Source organism: Bos taurus, chromosome 22 (genome assembly GCF_002263795.3).
Source record: "Bos taurus isolate L1 Dominette 01449 registration number 42190680 breed Hereford chromosome 22, ARS-UCD2.0, whole genome shotgun sequence".
Classification (NCBI taxonomy): Eukaryota; Metazoa; Chordata; class Mammalia; order Artiodactyla; family Bovidae; genus Bos; species Bos taurus.
The window spans coordinates 50,866,966-50,883,494 of record NC_037349.1 but is presented as its reverse complement, the minus strand read 5'-3'; the positions used below and the strand labels follow the sequence as shown (position 1 = coordinate 50,883,494).

Sequence of the window (16,529 nt, the reverse complement as noted above, 5' to 3'; positions counted from 1 at the left end):
TCACCTGGAAACCTTTATTGTGCCCCCAGGCCCAGGTCTGCACAAAGCCAGGGGAACACTGGGGTTTGGGGTCCTAGGCCACTGTAGTTCAGGGACAAACCAAGTAGGGGTTGTGGCATAAGCCAAGGAGAGGAGTGTCATCTTGGAGACCTCAAGAGGCCATGGAGACTGTGTCCCCAGTGTCGTCGGTGCTATGCGCGTCTCCATCACTTAGGCTTTTCAGTCCCAGGGCTCCAGCATCAGGGGGGCGGTGGAAAGGCGCACTCAGGGTGCCAAGCCCCCTCTTCCGGGACTGTGAGAAGCTTTAGGACAGCATGACCGGAAGGACAGGACAACATGAGGGTTTGGGAGAGGTGGAGAAAGGCCATCCCCTGTCCAGGCTCTCTGCCTCCCCCAGTCGCTACAACAAGTAGGCATGAGAAGAACTGTTTCCTGGTATGAAAAAGGGAGCTGGGCACCGACAACAGACCACAGCGGTAGCGAGTGAATCCAGATCTTCCGGCTATTCATCCACTCCGGACGTTTCGGCCCGCCGGGAGCGCCCAGATCCGGGCTTGGAATGCGGGCTGCGGGAGCGTGTGCCCCACCCAGGCCCCTGGGACCTCGGCGGGGACCAGACTCCGGGGTCCATAGGGCCCTGTCGGGACAACTTTGAGCTTGCTACATCTGCGCCTACTGTCTTGAGTCAGGTGGAGAGTACCCTGGAGTGGCAGGCCCAGGGAAAAAAGCTGGGGTTCTTTAGGGGAAACATCAAGGTTCACCAGTTATCTGGAGTGGGGTCACCAGACACCAGGGGGGTCACGTGGTCAATCTAAGGGGCTCAGGGATACTAGAGGGCGCTCAGAATTATGGATCACTCAGAGATAAGGCTCTATCAGGATCTCGGGGAGCACTAGATGGCCTCAGGGAGTTGTCCGTGACCCCTCCTATTTGTCAAGATCAGCGCACCACTAAATGACAGGCTGTCACATGGATCACTCAGGGTCAGCAGGCACTCTGGTGTCTCTGGGCTCTCAAGGTCAGGGGATTCCTGGGTCACTGTGGGGTCACTTGGAGTCAGACCGAAGTCAGCAGGTGCCGTATGCCCTGGCCCACAGCCGCATGTGGCCCAGTAGCTCTGCTGCCCGCTGCTCGAGAGCCCACAGCGTGGCCACTTTCTTGCCCAGTGCCTCCTCATTCTGAGCCAGGCGGCGTTCCAACCCTGGGGATTAAGGTCATCTGAGCCAGGCTCTGACCTCTGGCCCTAATCTCTGACCCTGGTCGTCATCTCCATCAAGACCCTGACTCTGATCCCAGCCCTAAATAAGCTCTAACACTAATCAACATTTGACCCCTCTGTTCTGGACTTTGACCCCAGCCTGATCCTCATATGAATATGGACCCAACCTGGATCCAGCCCTGACCCTCCCACACCATCCCTCTAACTCTGACCCTGACCACCCCCTGTACCCACCCATCCTGGCCCAGCCACATACCCTCCAGTCTTCTCCAGCTGTTCTGTACCAGTGTTAGCAGCTCTCGGGCCTCAGCGCGCGCCCGGTGTGCCCGCTCTCCTGCATCCTGCACCGCGGCCACAAGGCTGTCCGTGCCCTCCTGCAACTCCATCACACCCAGCTGGGCCACCTGCAGCTCCTAGGGCAGGGCTGGCTCTGAAAGCCCACCCACCTGGACCCTACCATCCCAAAAGCACTGCCTCCTGAAGTTCCCGGGAGGAAGCAGGGCTTTAGAACTGAGACCCTGCCTCAGCCCAGTGTAGCCCAGACCCACCTAAACTCCAATTCATGCTACTCCACAGGGGTCCCTGGGACCCTGAAGTCCGCTTTTCCCATCTCACCTGGCCCAGGCTCCTGGCCATGCCCAGGGCATGCGTGGCTTGCTCTTCTGCCTCCCGGGCCTGCCGCTGAGTCAGGGCCAAACGGGTCCTGAGAGCCACAGGTCCACTGGACAGATGTCCCAGTACTGGGGTCACATCCCCTGCCAGTGCAACCTGGGCCAGGTGGCTGGCCACCTGGGGTGGAGATCAGGGGATCACAAAGAGCTCACAGCACGGCAGGGTATTTAGCACTGTGTTGTCAGAATAGGTCAAGGATCTCAGGGGAAGAATAGAGATAGCAGCCTCTGAACAAGAGGCGTGAGGGACTGAAGGGCATGGGGGCGGGGCGCGGATCACCTCCTGTACACTGGCCTCCAGACCGTGAAGTCTCTGTTTCACCACCTGCAGCCCTTGTTCTGCAGCCCTTGCATGAGTTCCCGCCTCAGCCAGCACTCCCTCCAAATCCAGTGCTTGGTGCAGAGCCCTGGCTGTACCCACCCTGAAGGATGCAGGCAATCAGTCTGGCATTCCCTTCCTCCCCACCCTCTGACCTCTACCACCAGCCTCCTGGCCCTTCACCTGGTCTGCTGTGCCCAATGGAGGACACCTTCAGCTTTGGGCAGCTCCTGACCCTCGGCATCTGGTGCAGGGAGGGCACCCTGGATCTGATCCAGCAGGAAGGCAAGGCCCGCTGCCCCATCTTGGGGGACAGGCACCACCAGCCCACGCCATGCCACCAGCTCTATGCTCACAGCATCTGCACCTTCAGCTGTGGGGATGGAGGTAGGGATCCTGGACGTGAACTCTGATCCCTGACTCAACGAGCCTTGACCCTAACCTTTCACTGACCCTGCCTCTGATATGACTATACTGTGTGCTAGAGACTGTGTGCATGCTCAGTCATGTCCAGTTCTTTGTGACCCCATGGACTGGAGCCCGCCAGGCTCCTCTGTCCATGGGATTCCCCAGGCAAGAATACTGGAATGGGTTGCCATTTCCTCCTCCAAGGGATCTTCCCAACTCAGGGACCGAACCCATGTCTCCTGCACTGGCAGGTGAATTCTTTACCACTGAGCCATCTGGGAAGCTCATGCTAGACGCTTCCAAGAACCAATTGTTACATTTTCAGGAATTATATTAAGCACTTGTTAAATAATGTGTGTGTGTGTGTGTGTGTGTTCAGTCACTCAGTCTTGTCCAACTCTTTGTGATCCCTATGGACTGTGGCCCACCAGGCTCCTCTGTCCATGGGATTCCCCAGGCAAGAATACTGGAGTGGGCTGCCATTTCCTCCTCCAGTTGTTAAATAATAGGTAGGCTGATATCAGCCATGATGGGAATTACTCATACCATGAAAATTGACAAACATTACAAATCAAGTCCTCCTGACCCCTAGGTCTAACCTGTTCAAGATTCGCTAGCACACTAGTGCTCCCACTGGACCCCTGGTCAGCCCTGACAAGTCTTCCTCATTCTAGGAGTATCCTAGCAGGGTCCTGGAGACCCACCTGCCCCTGCCCTCAGCAGTGAACAGACATATAACCAGCAGACATGTACCCAAGAGGAAATGCTGGACGGTCTGCACAGTTGCTTGCACACGAGCCATGGTGGCCACGCCCCAGGGCCCCCTTGCACGACGCCACGTCTCCCAGGCCTGGATTCCTGTGGAGCTTGCAGTGGCCTGGGTCTGCCATAGCTGGTAGGGGTGGGCCATATATGGAATGTGTCTCTTGTGAGCCCATGGCCAAGGCATCATACCCTGTGACTCCCCCAGGCCCCCCTCCACAGACCCCACAGCTCTGTACCAGATGCTGGCACTGCTCCAAGGTGATGAATGCTATGTCCAGGCTATGGGAGGAGTCACGGGAGGCAATGAGAGCCCACTGGGAGGTAGGCAGGGTCCCAGGGCAAGAGGGAACACCAGAGGGCACAGGAACATGGGCCAGCCCAGGTCCCTGACCCCTGCATCCCTGCCAACAAGATCAGGGTCCCAGTGAGGAATTTATGTCCTGGATCTCGAATGGCCCTACATTCAGTTTAGCCCCAGGAGAGAGTCCTCTCCTTGGCAAAACATCCCCCAGTGACCCATATTTCCACCCACCACTCCAGCTTTGTCTAGCAGTCCCAGAAGCCGAGGGCTCAGCCTCTGGACCCTGTCGACCAGCCCCTTCAATTTCAGCCGCAACACAGCTGGCCCTCTGGGCCGGCCTGTTGCCCACAGTAGCTGCTCTGTCCACCGCCGGGCCTCCTGGGCCTGTCCCAGGAGGCTTTCTGGTCCTCCAAGTGTGGCCACGACCTGGACTGTACGCAGGGCCTCTTGAGAAAGCAGGGCAGCTGAGGAGACCTGGGCCTTAGCATCTGTAGGTGATGGGAATGACAGAGGGGTGGCTCGGGGCTCCACTGGCTGAGGTGGGGTCCATCAGCCTCCTGGGCCCCCCAGATACATAAGCAAAGGCACCTATTCCCTTCCTCCTGGCCCAGCCTTGCCCCCACCCTCACCTGTGGCCCATCTACCTTGGCCTCACCTTGGGCTCCCATGGCCTTCCTGGGCCAGGCCAGGCCCTTGACACAGTCTAACTCCTGGGATAATTCTTCCAGATGTTCACACTGTCCCCTAACCCATGAGTCTCTCTCTGCCACAACCTGTGCTGTGACCCATAGTGTCTGGCCCAATGTGGTTCTTTCTGTCCTGTGGGAAGATGGAATATCAGCCTGGCCACAGATGCCCTTTTCCCCCTGTCTCCTCACTCCAGAAGACTCACCTCACTTTCGAACCCAGGACTCAGATAGCCAGCCAGAGACCGTCTGAGTCCCTGACCCTGGGAGGCCAGCTGCAGCCCTCCTCCCTAATGACCCCAGACCCCTTGCCTGAGTCCGGTGATCCACTCTGTAAATTGTTGCAGGGGACCTCTGGTGGGGGAAGGTGATTCCAGGAGTGTCTGAGCCTGCTGGAGTTTACCCTCCAGGGCCTGCAGCTGATCTCCCCGGAGCCCAGCACCCCAGCCAGGCATGCCCTGGCGCAGGGCAGCCACCTCATGGACCATGGTGTCCAGATGCAGCTGGAGGGGAGCCAGGCGTTGGTCCCAGGAGGCGAAGCAGGGAGGGCAGGACGTGCAGTGTGGGAAGCCTCCTGTGGAGCCACGGGCACACGCCTGGCACCTCGGCCCTGAGATACCCTCTCGGCAGCGGCAGGTGCCTGTGTGCGGGTCACAGCTGGGCGAGATGGAGCCCTGGGGGTCACAGGCACAGGCTGTGCCAAGAGAGACAGGGTCAGGGCAGGGAGCAGGTGGCGCTCACCCCAGCCCCGCCCCCACCAAGCCAGGAAGAGGAAAACTGCCCTGTGTGAGCGTGGTGGTCTCTCCTAAGCCACTGCTCCGACGGCCAGGGGTACTGGCATCTACCCCGGCCAGAGGGGCCATCCCGAGTGGCTGCCTTTGGGCAGGAAGACAGCCTGGGGCTCCAAGGGCTCTGCAGCCCAGGCTGGGGTCAGCTCGGGTCAAGACTGGCAGGTGGGGTCAGGAGAGAACCACCCAGCATGTCTGCTCCACAGACCCACCTGACATGGCCTTGCCTACACTCTTTCCCTGTAGCTGTTTTCACGACTATTACTTTAAGTTTTGGAGGAAACAGCCATGAACACGTTGTGCACTCCCTCAGGTCAAGCCCAGGGTTCCCCTGCCCCCGCCACCCCACCCCAAGGGCCCTGTCAGGACGGCCTCACCCCTGGTGGTGGTGGAGCGTGTGAACCAGTGTGCCCCGCTCACCTCTGCACTCCTGCTCCGGGTCACCCCAGTACCCATCCTGACACCGGGAGCACGTGCGGCCCCCAAATCCTGCCCGGCAGGGGCACTGACCCGTGACCTGAGGGAAAAGAGTGTGGCCAGTCAGTGAAACAACGAGGGAGGGAGAAGGGCAAGAGGGCCCAGAGCAGCACACTGGTGCCGCCCCTCAGCCCTGTCCCAGCCAGGCAGTACCCACACTTGTGCTTGGCAGCAGGCTCCTCCCCTCCTTCTGCCTCTGGTCTGAGCCCCAGGCCAGCCCCCACTTTCCCACCATCCCCCGACGGGCCCTCTGCGTTCTCAGCTCCTGACAGGCCCCTGTGTGTCCCGAGTTGAGCGCCCCGCTGTCTCCACACCCTCTGACTCCCTGACTCCCACCCTGTCCACACCAGGGACCCGAGAACACACTTCAGATCTTGTCTCCTTCAGGCACCAAATGAATGGGGTTGGACCTGTGTGGTCTCAGGTTTGCTCACAGCTCACGTCACACGAGAGCACAGACACACAGCTGTTCGCAGCCCTGTACACCTCTGTGTTAACACTCACACCGGCCCTAAATCACACCATGTCACAGGCATGGACATGCACTCACACCTGGCCACGGCTGCGTGCCACGCACAACACGGGCTGACTCACCGGGTGACACCCCGGCTGCAAAGTGTGTCGGGCGTGGCAGCTGCAGGGCTCACAGCCCCGGGGCCCCCCGAGGTTCCAGAAGAGGGGGGCACAGCGGCTACAGTCCCGCCCCAGTGTGTGGGGGCGGCAGGGGCACTGCCCGCTGACCGGGTCACAGAAGCAGGCTTCAGCCTCAGGTGGGCACCTTACAGGGCTGGTGCCCCGGGGGTCACAGCTGCAGCCTGGGGACAGGAAGGGCTTGACAGGGGCTGAGGAATGCAAATCCACCCCTCCCCCACCTCGGAACGCCCTCACCCACCCCACCCACACACTCACGCCGGCAGCCCCCTGGGCGCAGGGCACTGCCGTGGAAGCCAGGCCGGCAGTGGGCACAGCCAGCGCCGTGGCTGTGGTGCAGACAGCGCTGGCAATGTCCGCTGTGGGGGTCACAGGCGGCTGGGTCACGGGGATCAATATTGTTGTTGCACTGGCAGGGCCGGCAGGGACTCCTTCTGGGGTCATCTCCAGGCCAGGGGCGCCCAAAGTAGCCGGGGGAGCAGCGGTCACAGCGGGGTCCTGGAGTGGATGGAAGTGAGAGGGGGTTATGTTAGGTGTCTTCCTATACCTTCGGGGCCTCTGGGTCCCACTTAACCAGCCAAAAAGTCTGCCATCCAGCCAGGAGGGCAGAGGATAGGATAGACACACTGTGGCCCATCTTCTTGGTCTACAAGTTCCACGCCTCTAATGCATTAAGAATGGGAACTCCCGGGACTTCCCAGGTGGTCCAATGGTAAAGGATTCACCTTCCAATGCAGGGGACGTGGGTTCAATCCCTGATCGGGGAACTAAGATTCTATATGCCCCATGGCAAGTAAGCCCACGCGCCACAACTAGAAAAGCCTGCTCAATGCACCCACTGAGCCTGTGCATCACAACAAAGACCCAGCACAGCCAGAAAAAAAGAATGGGAACTCCTTGAAGAGAGGAGCCCAGCCTGTAGCTCAAACACACAGGTGGCACTGGCAGAGATTTGCTTTGTGGACCTAACAGGACTGTGAACAAGTGAGCGGGGCTGTGGGTTGGTCACTGCCAACCATGCCTCACCTGCATAGCCGGGGGCACAGAGGCACAGGACACGTCCACTGGTGCTGTCCACATGGCAGGAGGTCCCATGATAGAGGCCTGAGCCAGGGTGCCCAGGACAGGGGCAGGGCTGGCACCGCTGGCCTGAGCCCAGGGTGGGGTCTCCATAGTAGCCATCCAAGCACCTGGGGGCAGTGGCATGTGGAGCGGGGGCCTAGACCCTCATCCTGACCCCTCCCCAACCCTTCCAGGGCAGCCTCACCTCTCACAATGCCGGCCTGTGGTGGCTCCGCGGCAGTCCTGGCAGACGCCTGTGAGTGGGTGGCACAACTCGGCGTGTCCATTGCAGGCACAGGGCTGGCAGCGTGGGAAGCCCCACCGGCCAGAGAGGCAACGGTCACAGCGGCGACCAGCACAGCCTGCCCAACACGTGCACTGCCCACTCGTAGAGTTACAGACGGCACTGGCAGCCCCCTCGGGGTGGCAGCGGCACTCTGGGAAGTGACAGGGCAATCAAGCCACATAGAGAAATGACATGCTGGTCCCAGACCCCACACCCACGGGCCCTGAAGGCTCACCATGGCACCCGGTGGGCCCGAGGCCAAATGTCCCAGGCAAGCAGCGGTCACAGGTACGACCTGTGATATTAGGGCGGCAGGGGCATTGCCCCCCCAGTGGGGCACACTCGGTGCTCAGTGAACCCTGCAGGTGGCACTCACATGCTGGCAGGAGAAATGGCAAAATCAGATGAACCCTGCGGGGCCCACTGCAACCCCCATCCTCCAGTCCCCCTCCAGCCATGGCCACACGCTCACCGAGGCCACCTCCATGGAGCAGGGCTGAGATGCTGCAGGCGAGGCGGGCACAGGCCTCAGGCATGCTTTGGGGTGGGCTCACCCTCGCTGCCTCCAGGCAGCCCGCCTCGTGGAGCTCCTGCAAGCGCCTCAGGGCCCCCGGGTCCACGGACCTCAGTCCAGGCAACTCTCCAACCCGCGGCAGGAGCACTACCTAGTAGGAGGGTAGAGGGTGGAGGGCAGGGGACAGTAAGCCCCGTCCCACTTACTCACACCTGCGCTGGAACTTCCGTTTGTACACACGTTGGCCTTCACAGCCCCTTCCTGCCGCTTTCCTGTTTCTCTTTTGAGTCTATTTCTCTTTCCTCTCCAGTGGCCCCAGGGATTCCCTGGTGGCTGAGACAGCAAAGAATCTGCCCACAATGCAGGAGATCGGGGTTCGATCTCTGGGTCAGGAAGATACCCTGGAGTAGGGAACGGCTACCCACTCCAGTATTCTTGCCTGGAGAATTCCATGGGGTTACAGAGTTGAATATGACTGAGAGACTCACACACACATCAGTGGCCCCAAACCAATCTAGGCACTGCCACCCTCACTCCGAATCACTGCAGCAGCCACCCTCTAGCAGTGTCTTCCCTGCTCCAATCCCTTCCAGGGCTCCCACTTCCCCAGGACAAGCCCCTCCTCTGGCCCACAAGGTCCTGTGAGGCCTGGTGCCTGCCTGGCTGACCTGCCCTTGGCACATGTGTTCTCCCTGCCTGGATCCTCCTCCTTCCCTCTCTCCACCTACCTCAGGCCTCTTGGTGCAACTCTAGGCCTCCATGACTCCCTGTCCCTGGGCCCACTGCACCCACACTGTCCTGCTATAATTTGTGTCTCCCCCAGATGTGGCGGGGAGCCCCTAGGAGCTCACTGAATCCAGGAGGATCGTGCCCCCTTCGGGTCTCCGTCCCTCCTTGGTCCGCCACAGCCGCAGGGTCACGGAGTAGCGGGTTCCGGGTTCAAAGCAGAACGGTCTGGAAAGAACCACGGCTCTGCAGGGACCGGGGAGAGGAGTAAGGGTGGGCTGAGGAGGTCATGATCACACGGTCCAGGAACGCTCCATTTCCACTGTGCAGACGTGGGGTCTGGTGTTTCATCATACGAGCAGTGAAGAAACATTAAGGTGGAACTAAACCCTGCCCTGTTTTACATTAGGTCCCTGTTTTGAATGTTCTATGACATGTTAGCTTCCCTGGTGGCTCAGTGGTAAAGAACCTGCATTGGCAGGCGACGCGGGTTTGATCCCTGGACTGGGAAGATCTCCCAGAGGAGGGCATGGCAACCCACTCCAGTATTCTTGCCTGGAGAATTCCATGGACAGAGGAACCTGGCGGGCTACAGTCTATGGGGTTGCAAAAGAGTCGGACATGATTTATCAACTAAAGATGTAACATGTTGGGCGTTTCCCACTTCGTTTGGGTATTGCTTCAGATGTGTTGGCTACATAATAGAGTCTTGGTTTGGGGGTCACAGGGTTCCCCCTACCTGCGCGCATGGGTCAAGGTCGCCTGGAACAGCTGCTCTGAGGGCAACGGACGGGCACAGCGGGTACTGCGGGGCTGTGACTGGGCACGGACCCGGACTAATGCCTGCCACACTTCAGGTGCCTAGGATCAGGAGCCAGCAGTCAAGAAGCTGCCCCAACCCACCACCTGGCACCACCCACCTACCTGGCTGGCAACCATGCCACTGACCTGGGTCTCATAGCGTAGGACGATGTCATAGTCCAGGGCGCGAGGCACTGTGGGTGCCAGCAGAGAGAGGCCAGCCCCGTCCACCACACGTGCGAAGTCTGAGCCCCTCCCCAGTGCAAAGCCAGATCCCTGATGCAGGGGCGGGGGCTTCCCTGGGGTCTGGATGTGAGACACAGACTCCTAGGCCCAAACCATTCCAGGACCGAGAACACTCAGGATTCAGGTTCCCATTCCTCTAAGATCCCAGTGACCCACAGCCCCAGGGCTTGGGCCCCTCCCTACTAAGACCTAGTGACCTATGACCCAACCCTGCCCCTCGGAGTCCTTACCCTGGGCAGCTGGTGGCTGTACCGGGCTTGCCTGGCACGTTGGAGGACACAGTCAGGGTCACGCTGTCTCCAAAGTCGGGGCCCGAGCCAACCAGAGGAGGTCCCTGGGGCTGGTGTACAGTAGCGGGGAGCAGGCCAGGGGGCTCCCTGGGGGCAAGTCAATTGTCAGTGTCCTCCCATACTGTCCTGGCTGGGGATTTTTTTTTTCTTTTGGCCACAGTTTGCAACTTGTGGAATCTTACTTCCCTGAGCAGGGATTGAACCCACCACCCTCAGCAGTGAGAGCTCAAAGTTCTAACCACTGGACCACCAGGGAAAACCTGTCATGGGAATATGTTCCCACTCTGTTCAAGTCACCAAACTTCCAACCATGCTGATTCCACCCCTACCTGGACCTGCCTCACCTTCCTAACCCTGTCCGGCCTCTTCTTCCAACTAGCTCTCTCTGGACGTGCTCTCCCTGCCCTGAGCCCCAAGGTGTGAGCCTTGATTTCCCCCTGCCCCTGCTGGACACTCACAGGCAGCTGGGGGTCAGCAGGCTGGAGGCTGCGGCCATGCTCTGCTTCGGCAGTGGCCTGGTCGAGGGTGGCGCAGAAGTACCCAGACTGGAGTTCCTGGCAGTGGCGGCCATGCAGGTGGGGGCGGCAGAGGCAGAGGCCCTGCCCTGCAGAACACCTGGGCCAGAGTGGGGATGGGGATGGGACACAGTCGACTCCCCAACTCTCTCCGCTGGACCCAGACCCCCAGGCCCTGCCCTGTACCTGTTGCTGTAGGCACCCCCAAAGTCACAGTCACAGGGCCGACAGCCTAGAGAGTCACTGCTCAGACCCCAGAACTCAGGCTGTAAAAGAAGAAGGTGGGTGGAGGAAGGAGAGGAAGATGTGGGCAATGAGAGGACCATCAGGAGCCTGGGGCTGAAAGTATACGGGGACCAGTCGTAGGAAGAAGCTGGTGGGGGAGCTCAGGGCTTGAATGCTCTTCTGTGTCCATCTGGGAAGGCCAGAGGGGCCCCTGGTGGACTCCTGCACGGCTCCACAGAGGGGAGGTAAGAGGAGGAGGACACAACCAGGAGTAAAATAAAAGTTAAAGGACTTGTAACGTTCAAGGAGAGGCAAGAAGGGGATGCTCCGAGTGCCTCTTCAACCTCTTTTACTGTGAAACACCTTTAAACTCAGTGCACCATACTTCTGCCACTCCTTTTAACTGCTTTTCCTTCTTTTGTTACCAAAGCTCCCCCATGCTGGCTCAGCTAGCCAGGGCGGCGCTGACTCTGGTGACCAGGTCAGGAAGTGGCACCGACCCACCTTCAAGGCTCAGTCTGCACTCACACTTGTTACAACCTGGTACTTGCCAGCTTCTAGAAGCTCAGCACCCCATTTCAAGGTCAGATCAGAAGCGGGGGGTGGGGGGGTGGGGGGAGGTTCAAGCCTCACCAGACAGCGGCTGCAGTCCCGTCCAGAGACAAAGCGTTTGCAGTGACAGGCACCGCTGGATGGATCACAGGCCTGAGTGCTGGGGACCCGGCCCCGGACGTTGCACCTGCAGGCTAGGGCACACAGCTGTCAGAGTGCTTCGGGACTGCTGCGGGGGCCGGGGTGCTATTAGGGCAGTAACTGGGGACAGAGCAAGGAGGACCTGGGGATGGGGGTCACGCTGAGGGTCACTCACGCTGGCAGCCTTCTGACTGGGTGAGGCTCAGGCCATAGTGACCTGGCCGGCAGGAGTCACAGCGCTGGCCCCAGACGTGAACTTTGCAGCGACACTGCCCAGAGAGGAGACCCCGGGTGGTGTCTGTGTAGGCATCACACAAACCCCCTTCCAGGGCACCCATAGGGTTGCAGTCACAGGCTGGGTCAGGGGTCAGAAGTGGGGACAGAGTCAGGTCAGAGGTCATGTGAAGTTTAAGGATCAAGGTCACAACTGGGATCGGGGACTGGAGGGCTCACGTTTGCAGGAGTGAAGGGAGCGGGGGTCCTCCAGGGGGTCCCGGTGGAAGAAGGGCTGGCAGAGCTCACAGTGGCGCCCGGCCGTGTTGTGTTGACATGCATCGCACACACCTCCACTCACGTTGCCAGATGCGAGATACAGGGCCATGTCAAAGTGACAACTGCGGGCGTGCCCATGGCACTTGCATTCTGGAGCCGGGCAAAGAAGGTGGGCATGGAGTGGGCTGACCCATGGCAGGTGTGGCCAGACAAAGCGGGGCATGGCACCTACCCTGGCAGGTGTGGGGGTACCCAGGCTCTGCTGCCTGCCACGGGTGGTCCTGGTACAGGCCCTGGCAACGTTCACAGTGGGTACCAGTGGTGTGGTGGCGGCAGACACAATGGCCATGCACCTAACAGGGATGAGGGCAAGATGAGTCGGCCCTGGTTCCCTGGCTTACCCTCCCACCAGCCACTGGTGCCCCTCCGGGAGTACTCACCATGCCTTCCACGCTGGGTGGGGACCCGGGTGCGGGCCTGCACTCGGAAGCATGGCCGTGGCACAGGCAGCTGCCTGCAATCACTAGCTCATAGAGAGCATAGTAGTAGAAGGGGTGGCCCCTGAGGCCCCCCAGGGGCCTGTCACCCAGTGTGTGCAGCTTGGAGAAGTTCACACGGAGGTTAGTCACACGCAGGAGTTCTGGAGACATATGGAGAGCCCTCAGGTGCACAGAGGTTGTGACCCCTCTATGCCAAAGGTGGAGGCGGCACTGTGGGGTTTCTCCCCTCTCTACATCACTGAAGCCACTCCTCCAGCACCTGCGCTGTGCGATTCTCCCACCCCAACCCCCTGAGTATACCGTTTTAGGATGAGCACATCCCAGTGGCGATTATCCCACCTCTGCGCTGCGTCAGACCTGCCATCACCCCGGGGCTGAGACAGGCACACCCCACTGCTCCCTGGACACCCCTTTCCAGTATCACTAGATACGGGAAACCTGCTTCCCCAGTGCAGTAAAGGGCCCCATTCCCCAGCCTGTCACTAGACTCAGAGATCAGGTCTTCACCCAGCCAAACCACTTGCGGTATGTGTATTTATTGACTGCCCATCTTATTTGTTATGTGAGCTCCAAGACAGTTACCCTGTCTATCCTCTCCACTGAGCACTGCCCAGATGCCAGGCCCACAGTGGGGCTCCACGGGTCCACAGCCCCCTTTCTCTACACAGCTTAACTCAGTTACCAAGCCAAGGCCACCTCCTGTATCTCTTTGCCAGAGGTCCCTTTTCTTCTCATCAGAGGAACACGCTCTAGGCCTTAGAAGGGTGAAAGGTGTGTGTGCACATGCATGCCCAGTAGCTGGTAGTAATCTAAGTAAGTCAAGGTGGGTGGAGATCGTAGAACATAGATAAAAAGCTACTTTGGGGTTTGTCGTCCTGTTCTGGCCCTCTCCTGGCCTGGTTCTGGGCTGCCCTGCTGGGTTATGTTATGTTTCTCTTGTCCTTTAACAAGATTTATTTCACAAGGAAGAGATCCCACCCAGAGACACGATGGCACCACCTGGTGGCAGCTTCCGGAATGCAGTAAACTAAGGCGGGGTGGGAGGGCAGACAGGACCATGAAGGGGCTGTGATGGGGAACAGGGACAGTGGCTCACAGTTTACGGGGTACAGTGTGATACAAGTAGAGGTGGGGGAAAAAGATTGGTCTGGTAGGGCCAGGAGTGATGGGGACCACAGTAGGGCCTCCTCACAAAGGACTTCAGTGATGGGGCAGAAATATAAACTGCTAGCATGCTGGTCCCTATGCATTGGGCACAGGTATGGGGAGCACTAACGGGACATGCATGGGGAGCCCTGACAGGGGCCACAGTAAAGGACCAGGATGCGGCAAGGCTGCGAAACAATCGCTGGGGGGCTGAGCTGGTTTGCCTGCCGCTCTGCCCCACTAGTGCACAAACTTAGGCAGGATCTCTCCTCCCACAGGTAGGTTTCTGGTTTTCCTGACACACAAGGAATCCAGGACTGACCGTGGGATAGTTACCCTGAATCTCCGCGTTGTTTGTGTTCTCCGCCAGAAAGGATGGGTCCAGAACTTGGAAAATTACCTGGGAAGAAGCAAGCCTGAGCCTCTGGCTTCATGCCAGGGCCCCACCCTCCTTCCTCTGGGCCTGACCTCTCCCTCAGTGGCAGGCTCGATGTCTGAGTAACGCTGGTCACAGACGAGGTCACTGACTCTGCGGCCAGGGGCAGGAGGGATCCCAGGAAAGAGGCCTGAGCAGTTGTGGGCAAAGTAGCGGAACACATGCCAGGAGTGGCCATGGTCCACTGAGCGCTCAAGGAGCAGAGCTGCTGGGCGGAATGTCTGGGGACAAGAGAGGGTCCTTGGGTCACCAGGGGTACCCATCAGTGGTGGCCATCGGGTCAGGATCAGGAGGCAGAGAATAAGACTTCAGGGTGGGGCGCTGGGTCACCTTAAAAGTCATGATGAGGTGGGTAAAGTAAAAGGCACCTTCTAGGTCCAACTGGATGGTGACATTCTCAACACCTGTAACCACAAGGGCTGCTCAGTGGCCAGGCCTTGACCCGAGCCCAGACCTGCACACAGGGGCACACGAGGACCCTCACCACTCTCTGCTTGCCACCAGGTCTTTCTGCCATCAGGGTCACTCCGGGAGACCACATTCTCAATGCCATGGCTTTTCCCATCCCGAGAATCACAAAAGCAGCAATTCTGAGAGTCCTGGAGAAGCGCCTGAGGAGAGTTACTCAGCAGAAAGTGTATGGTTGGCCCCTACCCGCCTCCAAAACTTCACAGCAATGACCTGAACTCCCATGGGAGCTGAACTTGTCCAAAAAACCCAAAGATACCACCTCCAGAGGCCATACCCTTCTCCCTACCTGTAGTTTACTGACAACACAGTAGAGTTCAGGGCCATGGAGGCCACAGGTAGATGAGGTTCGAAGGCTCTGGCCACGGCCAATAACCAGGTTGCCAGTAGGTGGGTGGCAGTTGCCACCTGAGCAGCCGGGAGGAGGCATCATGTCTGGTACCTCCTGGGCACTTGTTCTGGGAGCCGGGACTTGGAGGGGGCAGGGTCTGAGTAGAGATCCTAGGGGTACCCTCCCCCCACCTCACCCCATCCCCCAGGAAAGCCTGGTGATTTCTCCTCCCCCTCCAAAAGGCTCTCAGGGAAAAAGACTCATCTCTCACCCATGGGTGGCAGCAGCAGCAGCAGGGCTAAGAGAAGGGGGCCTAGCCCGGCTGGGGCTCCTGGGCAGTGGGAGCCAGCATCAGGCCTGAGAAAGAGGATGCAGAGTGGGGCCCTAGCTGGGCCGTCCCCAGGATCTGAGTGCGGCCCTCAGTCCCATACCCATACTCACATGGTAGCTGAACGCAAGGCTATCAGAGCCAGGGAGCATGCAGGGTGGGGCCACGGTGCAGCTGGGAGCAGGGAGGTCCCCAGAGCCGGAGAAACCAAGGGAGGCCGTGGATGGGGACAGGATATTAATGGCGGCCACCAGATGCAGACGGAGGGTGGGGAGGGCGAGCGGCACACAGAGCTTCTCCGCCATCCAACGCAGCTGGCGCTAGTGGGGCCTAGTGGGGCCGCGGTTCAGACTAACCCACACTGGCAGAAAAGACCTGATTCTCATTCAAATGAGCTTCCACCCCAGCCCTGAAAGGCTGTTCTCTAGGAGCCTCTGGGGAATGTGTCCCCCTCCCCACCAGCCCCAGACGCTGCCTTTCAGGCTGGGCAGCCAGTGAAGGGCTGGCAGATGGGCAGGGAGCTTGTTTTGTCCAGGGCCCAGGGCCCTACCCCCTCTCCAAAGCAGACAGAACCAATAATGTCTGAAACGCACAAGCCCCCGTTGGAAAACGTGCTGAGACTGGACCTGGAAACGGAGCACTTGGAACCCAGGCAGAGTACAGAGAGAAGCAGTGTGCAAACTTTCCAGGCTCAGCAATCACAGCACTCCACCCACCCAAGAGTGTCCTGGTCAGTGAGGAGACTCTGGCCCTACAACCCAGAGCCACCCTGACCTCTGACTCAACCCCCAACCCCTTGCCACCAACTGGGGAAATTCAAGCTAGACCCTCTCCTGGAAGGAGCAGAACACAGAACAGGCAGAAGTACTTCAGCCCATTTAGGCCTGGCCCTGCCCCAGACAAGCCCCGACAAGGCCCCAAGGTTTCAGCCACAGTAGACAAGGCCAGCTGTCTGCACCACCCGTTCCCTGGACTAAAAACCTGTGGCTGCAAGCTGCCCCAAGTAGTCACCTGCTGTCCTCCTCCAAGGGGCCTATCTGGGCAACACACCAGGGCAGCCCCAAGGGGAGGTGTCCCACTTGAGTGGCTCGGCCGCCCCCCTTTCACTCATACCCATGACGTTCCCCAGGCTACCAGGCTCCTCTCTGGCATCCTTGTTCCTGGGGCTACTTTTCCTATCCGCTC

General features: G+C 59.4%; 2 protein-coding genes across 3 annotated transcripts; both read right to left on the bottom strand.

Annotated features, from left to right (window-relative positions):
• On the bottom strand, positions 1-4,422 carry LOC107131695 (laminin subunit beta-2). Its single transcript, XM_015459649.3, has 9 exons — positions 4,339-4,422; positions 3,915-4,171; positions 3,619-3,783; positions 3,371-3,509; positions 2,393-2,582; positions 2,171-2,312; positions 1,835-2,008; positions 1,476-1,632; positions 1-1,201 (listed from the first exon to the last, which is right to left on the bottom strand). Exons 1-9 carry the CDS (start codon positions 4,349-4,351, stop codon positions 1,068-1,070), a joined length of 1,371 nt encoding a protein of 456 aa, XP_015315135.1. The 5' UTR covers positions 4,352-4,422; the 3' UTR covers positions 1-1,067.
• A 231-nt stretch (positions 4,423-4,653) lies between these two features.
• LOC530599 (laminin subunit beta-2) lies at positions 4,654-16,490 on the bottom strand. 2 transcript variants are annotated; one of them, XM_015459647.3, is made up of 26 exons: positions 15,458-16,490; positions 15,288-15,373; positions 14,975-15,156; positions 14,702-14,828; positions 14,548-14,621; positions 14,250-14,438; positions 14,118-14,181; positions 12,576-12,775; positions 12,368-12,488; positions 12,097-12,285; positions 11,819-11,998; positions 11,584-11,696; positions 10,912-10,991; positions 10,669-10,825; positions 10,151-10,297; positions 9,822-9,980; positions 9,613-9,734; positions 8,999-9,119; positions 8,106-8,298; positions 7,869-8,012; positions 7,553-7,784; positions 7,312-7,475; positions 6,544-6,783; positions 6,229-6,449; positions 5,578-5,674; positions 4,654-5,063 (listed from the first exon to the last, which is right to left on the bottom strand). In XM_015459647.3, coding segments are annotated over exons 1-26 (4,008 nt in total). In that variant the 5' UTR covers positions 15,460-16,490; the 3' UTR covers positions 4,654-4,659. The 2 variants fall into 2 exon arrangements, with proteins under 2 accessions (XP_015315133.2, XP_015315134.2); XM_015459648.3 differs by having other exon boundaries at positions 14,702-14,816.
• Positions 16,491-16,529: the final 39 nt, after the last annotated feature.

What these genes read in the sequence shown, in the direction of transcription:
- LOC107131695 (XM_015459649.3), bottom strand. An exon ending in TGCTAGACAAAGCTGGAGTG is followed by an intron (nt 3,784 to 3,914) that starts GTGGGTGGAAAT and finishes TCTTGTTGGCAG; the next exon opens with GGATGCAGGGGTCAGGGACC. An exon ending in CAGCTGGAGAAGACTGGAGG is followed by an intron (nt 1,202 to 1,475) that starts GTATGTGGCTGG and finishes CTTAATCCCCAG; the next exon opens with GGTTGGAACGCCGCCTGGCT.
- LOC530599 (XM_015459647.3), bottom strand. An exon ending in ACAGCCACCAGCTGCCCAGG is followed by an intron (nt 9,981 to 10,150) that starts GTAAGGACTCCG and finishes TCTCACATCCAG; the next exon opens with ACCCCAGGGAAGCCCCCGCC. An exon ending in ACCTTGACCCATGCGCGCAG is followed by an intron (nt 9,120 to 9,612) that starts GTAGGGGGAACC and finishes CGGTCCCTGCAG; the next exon opens with AGCCGTGGTTCTTTCCAGAC.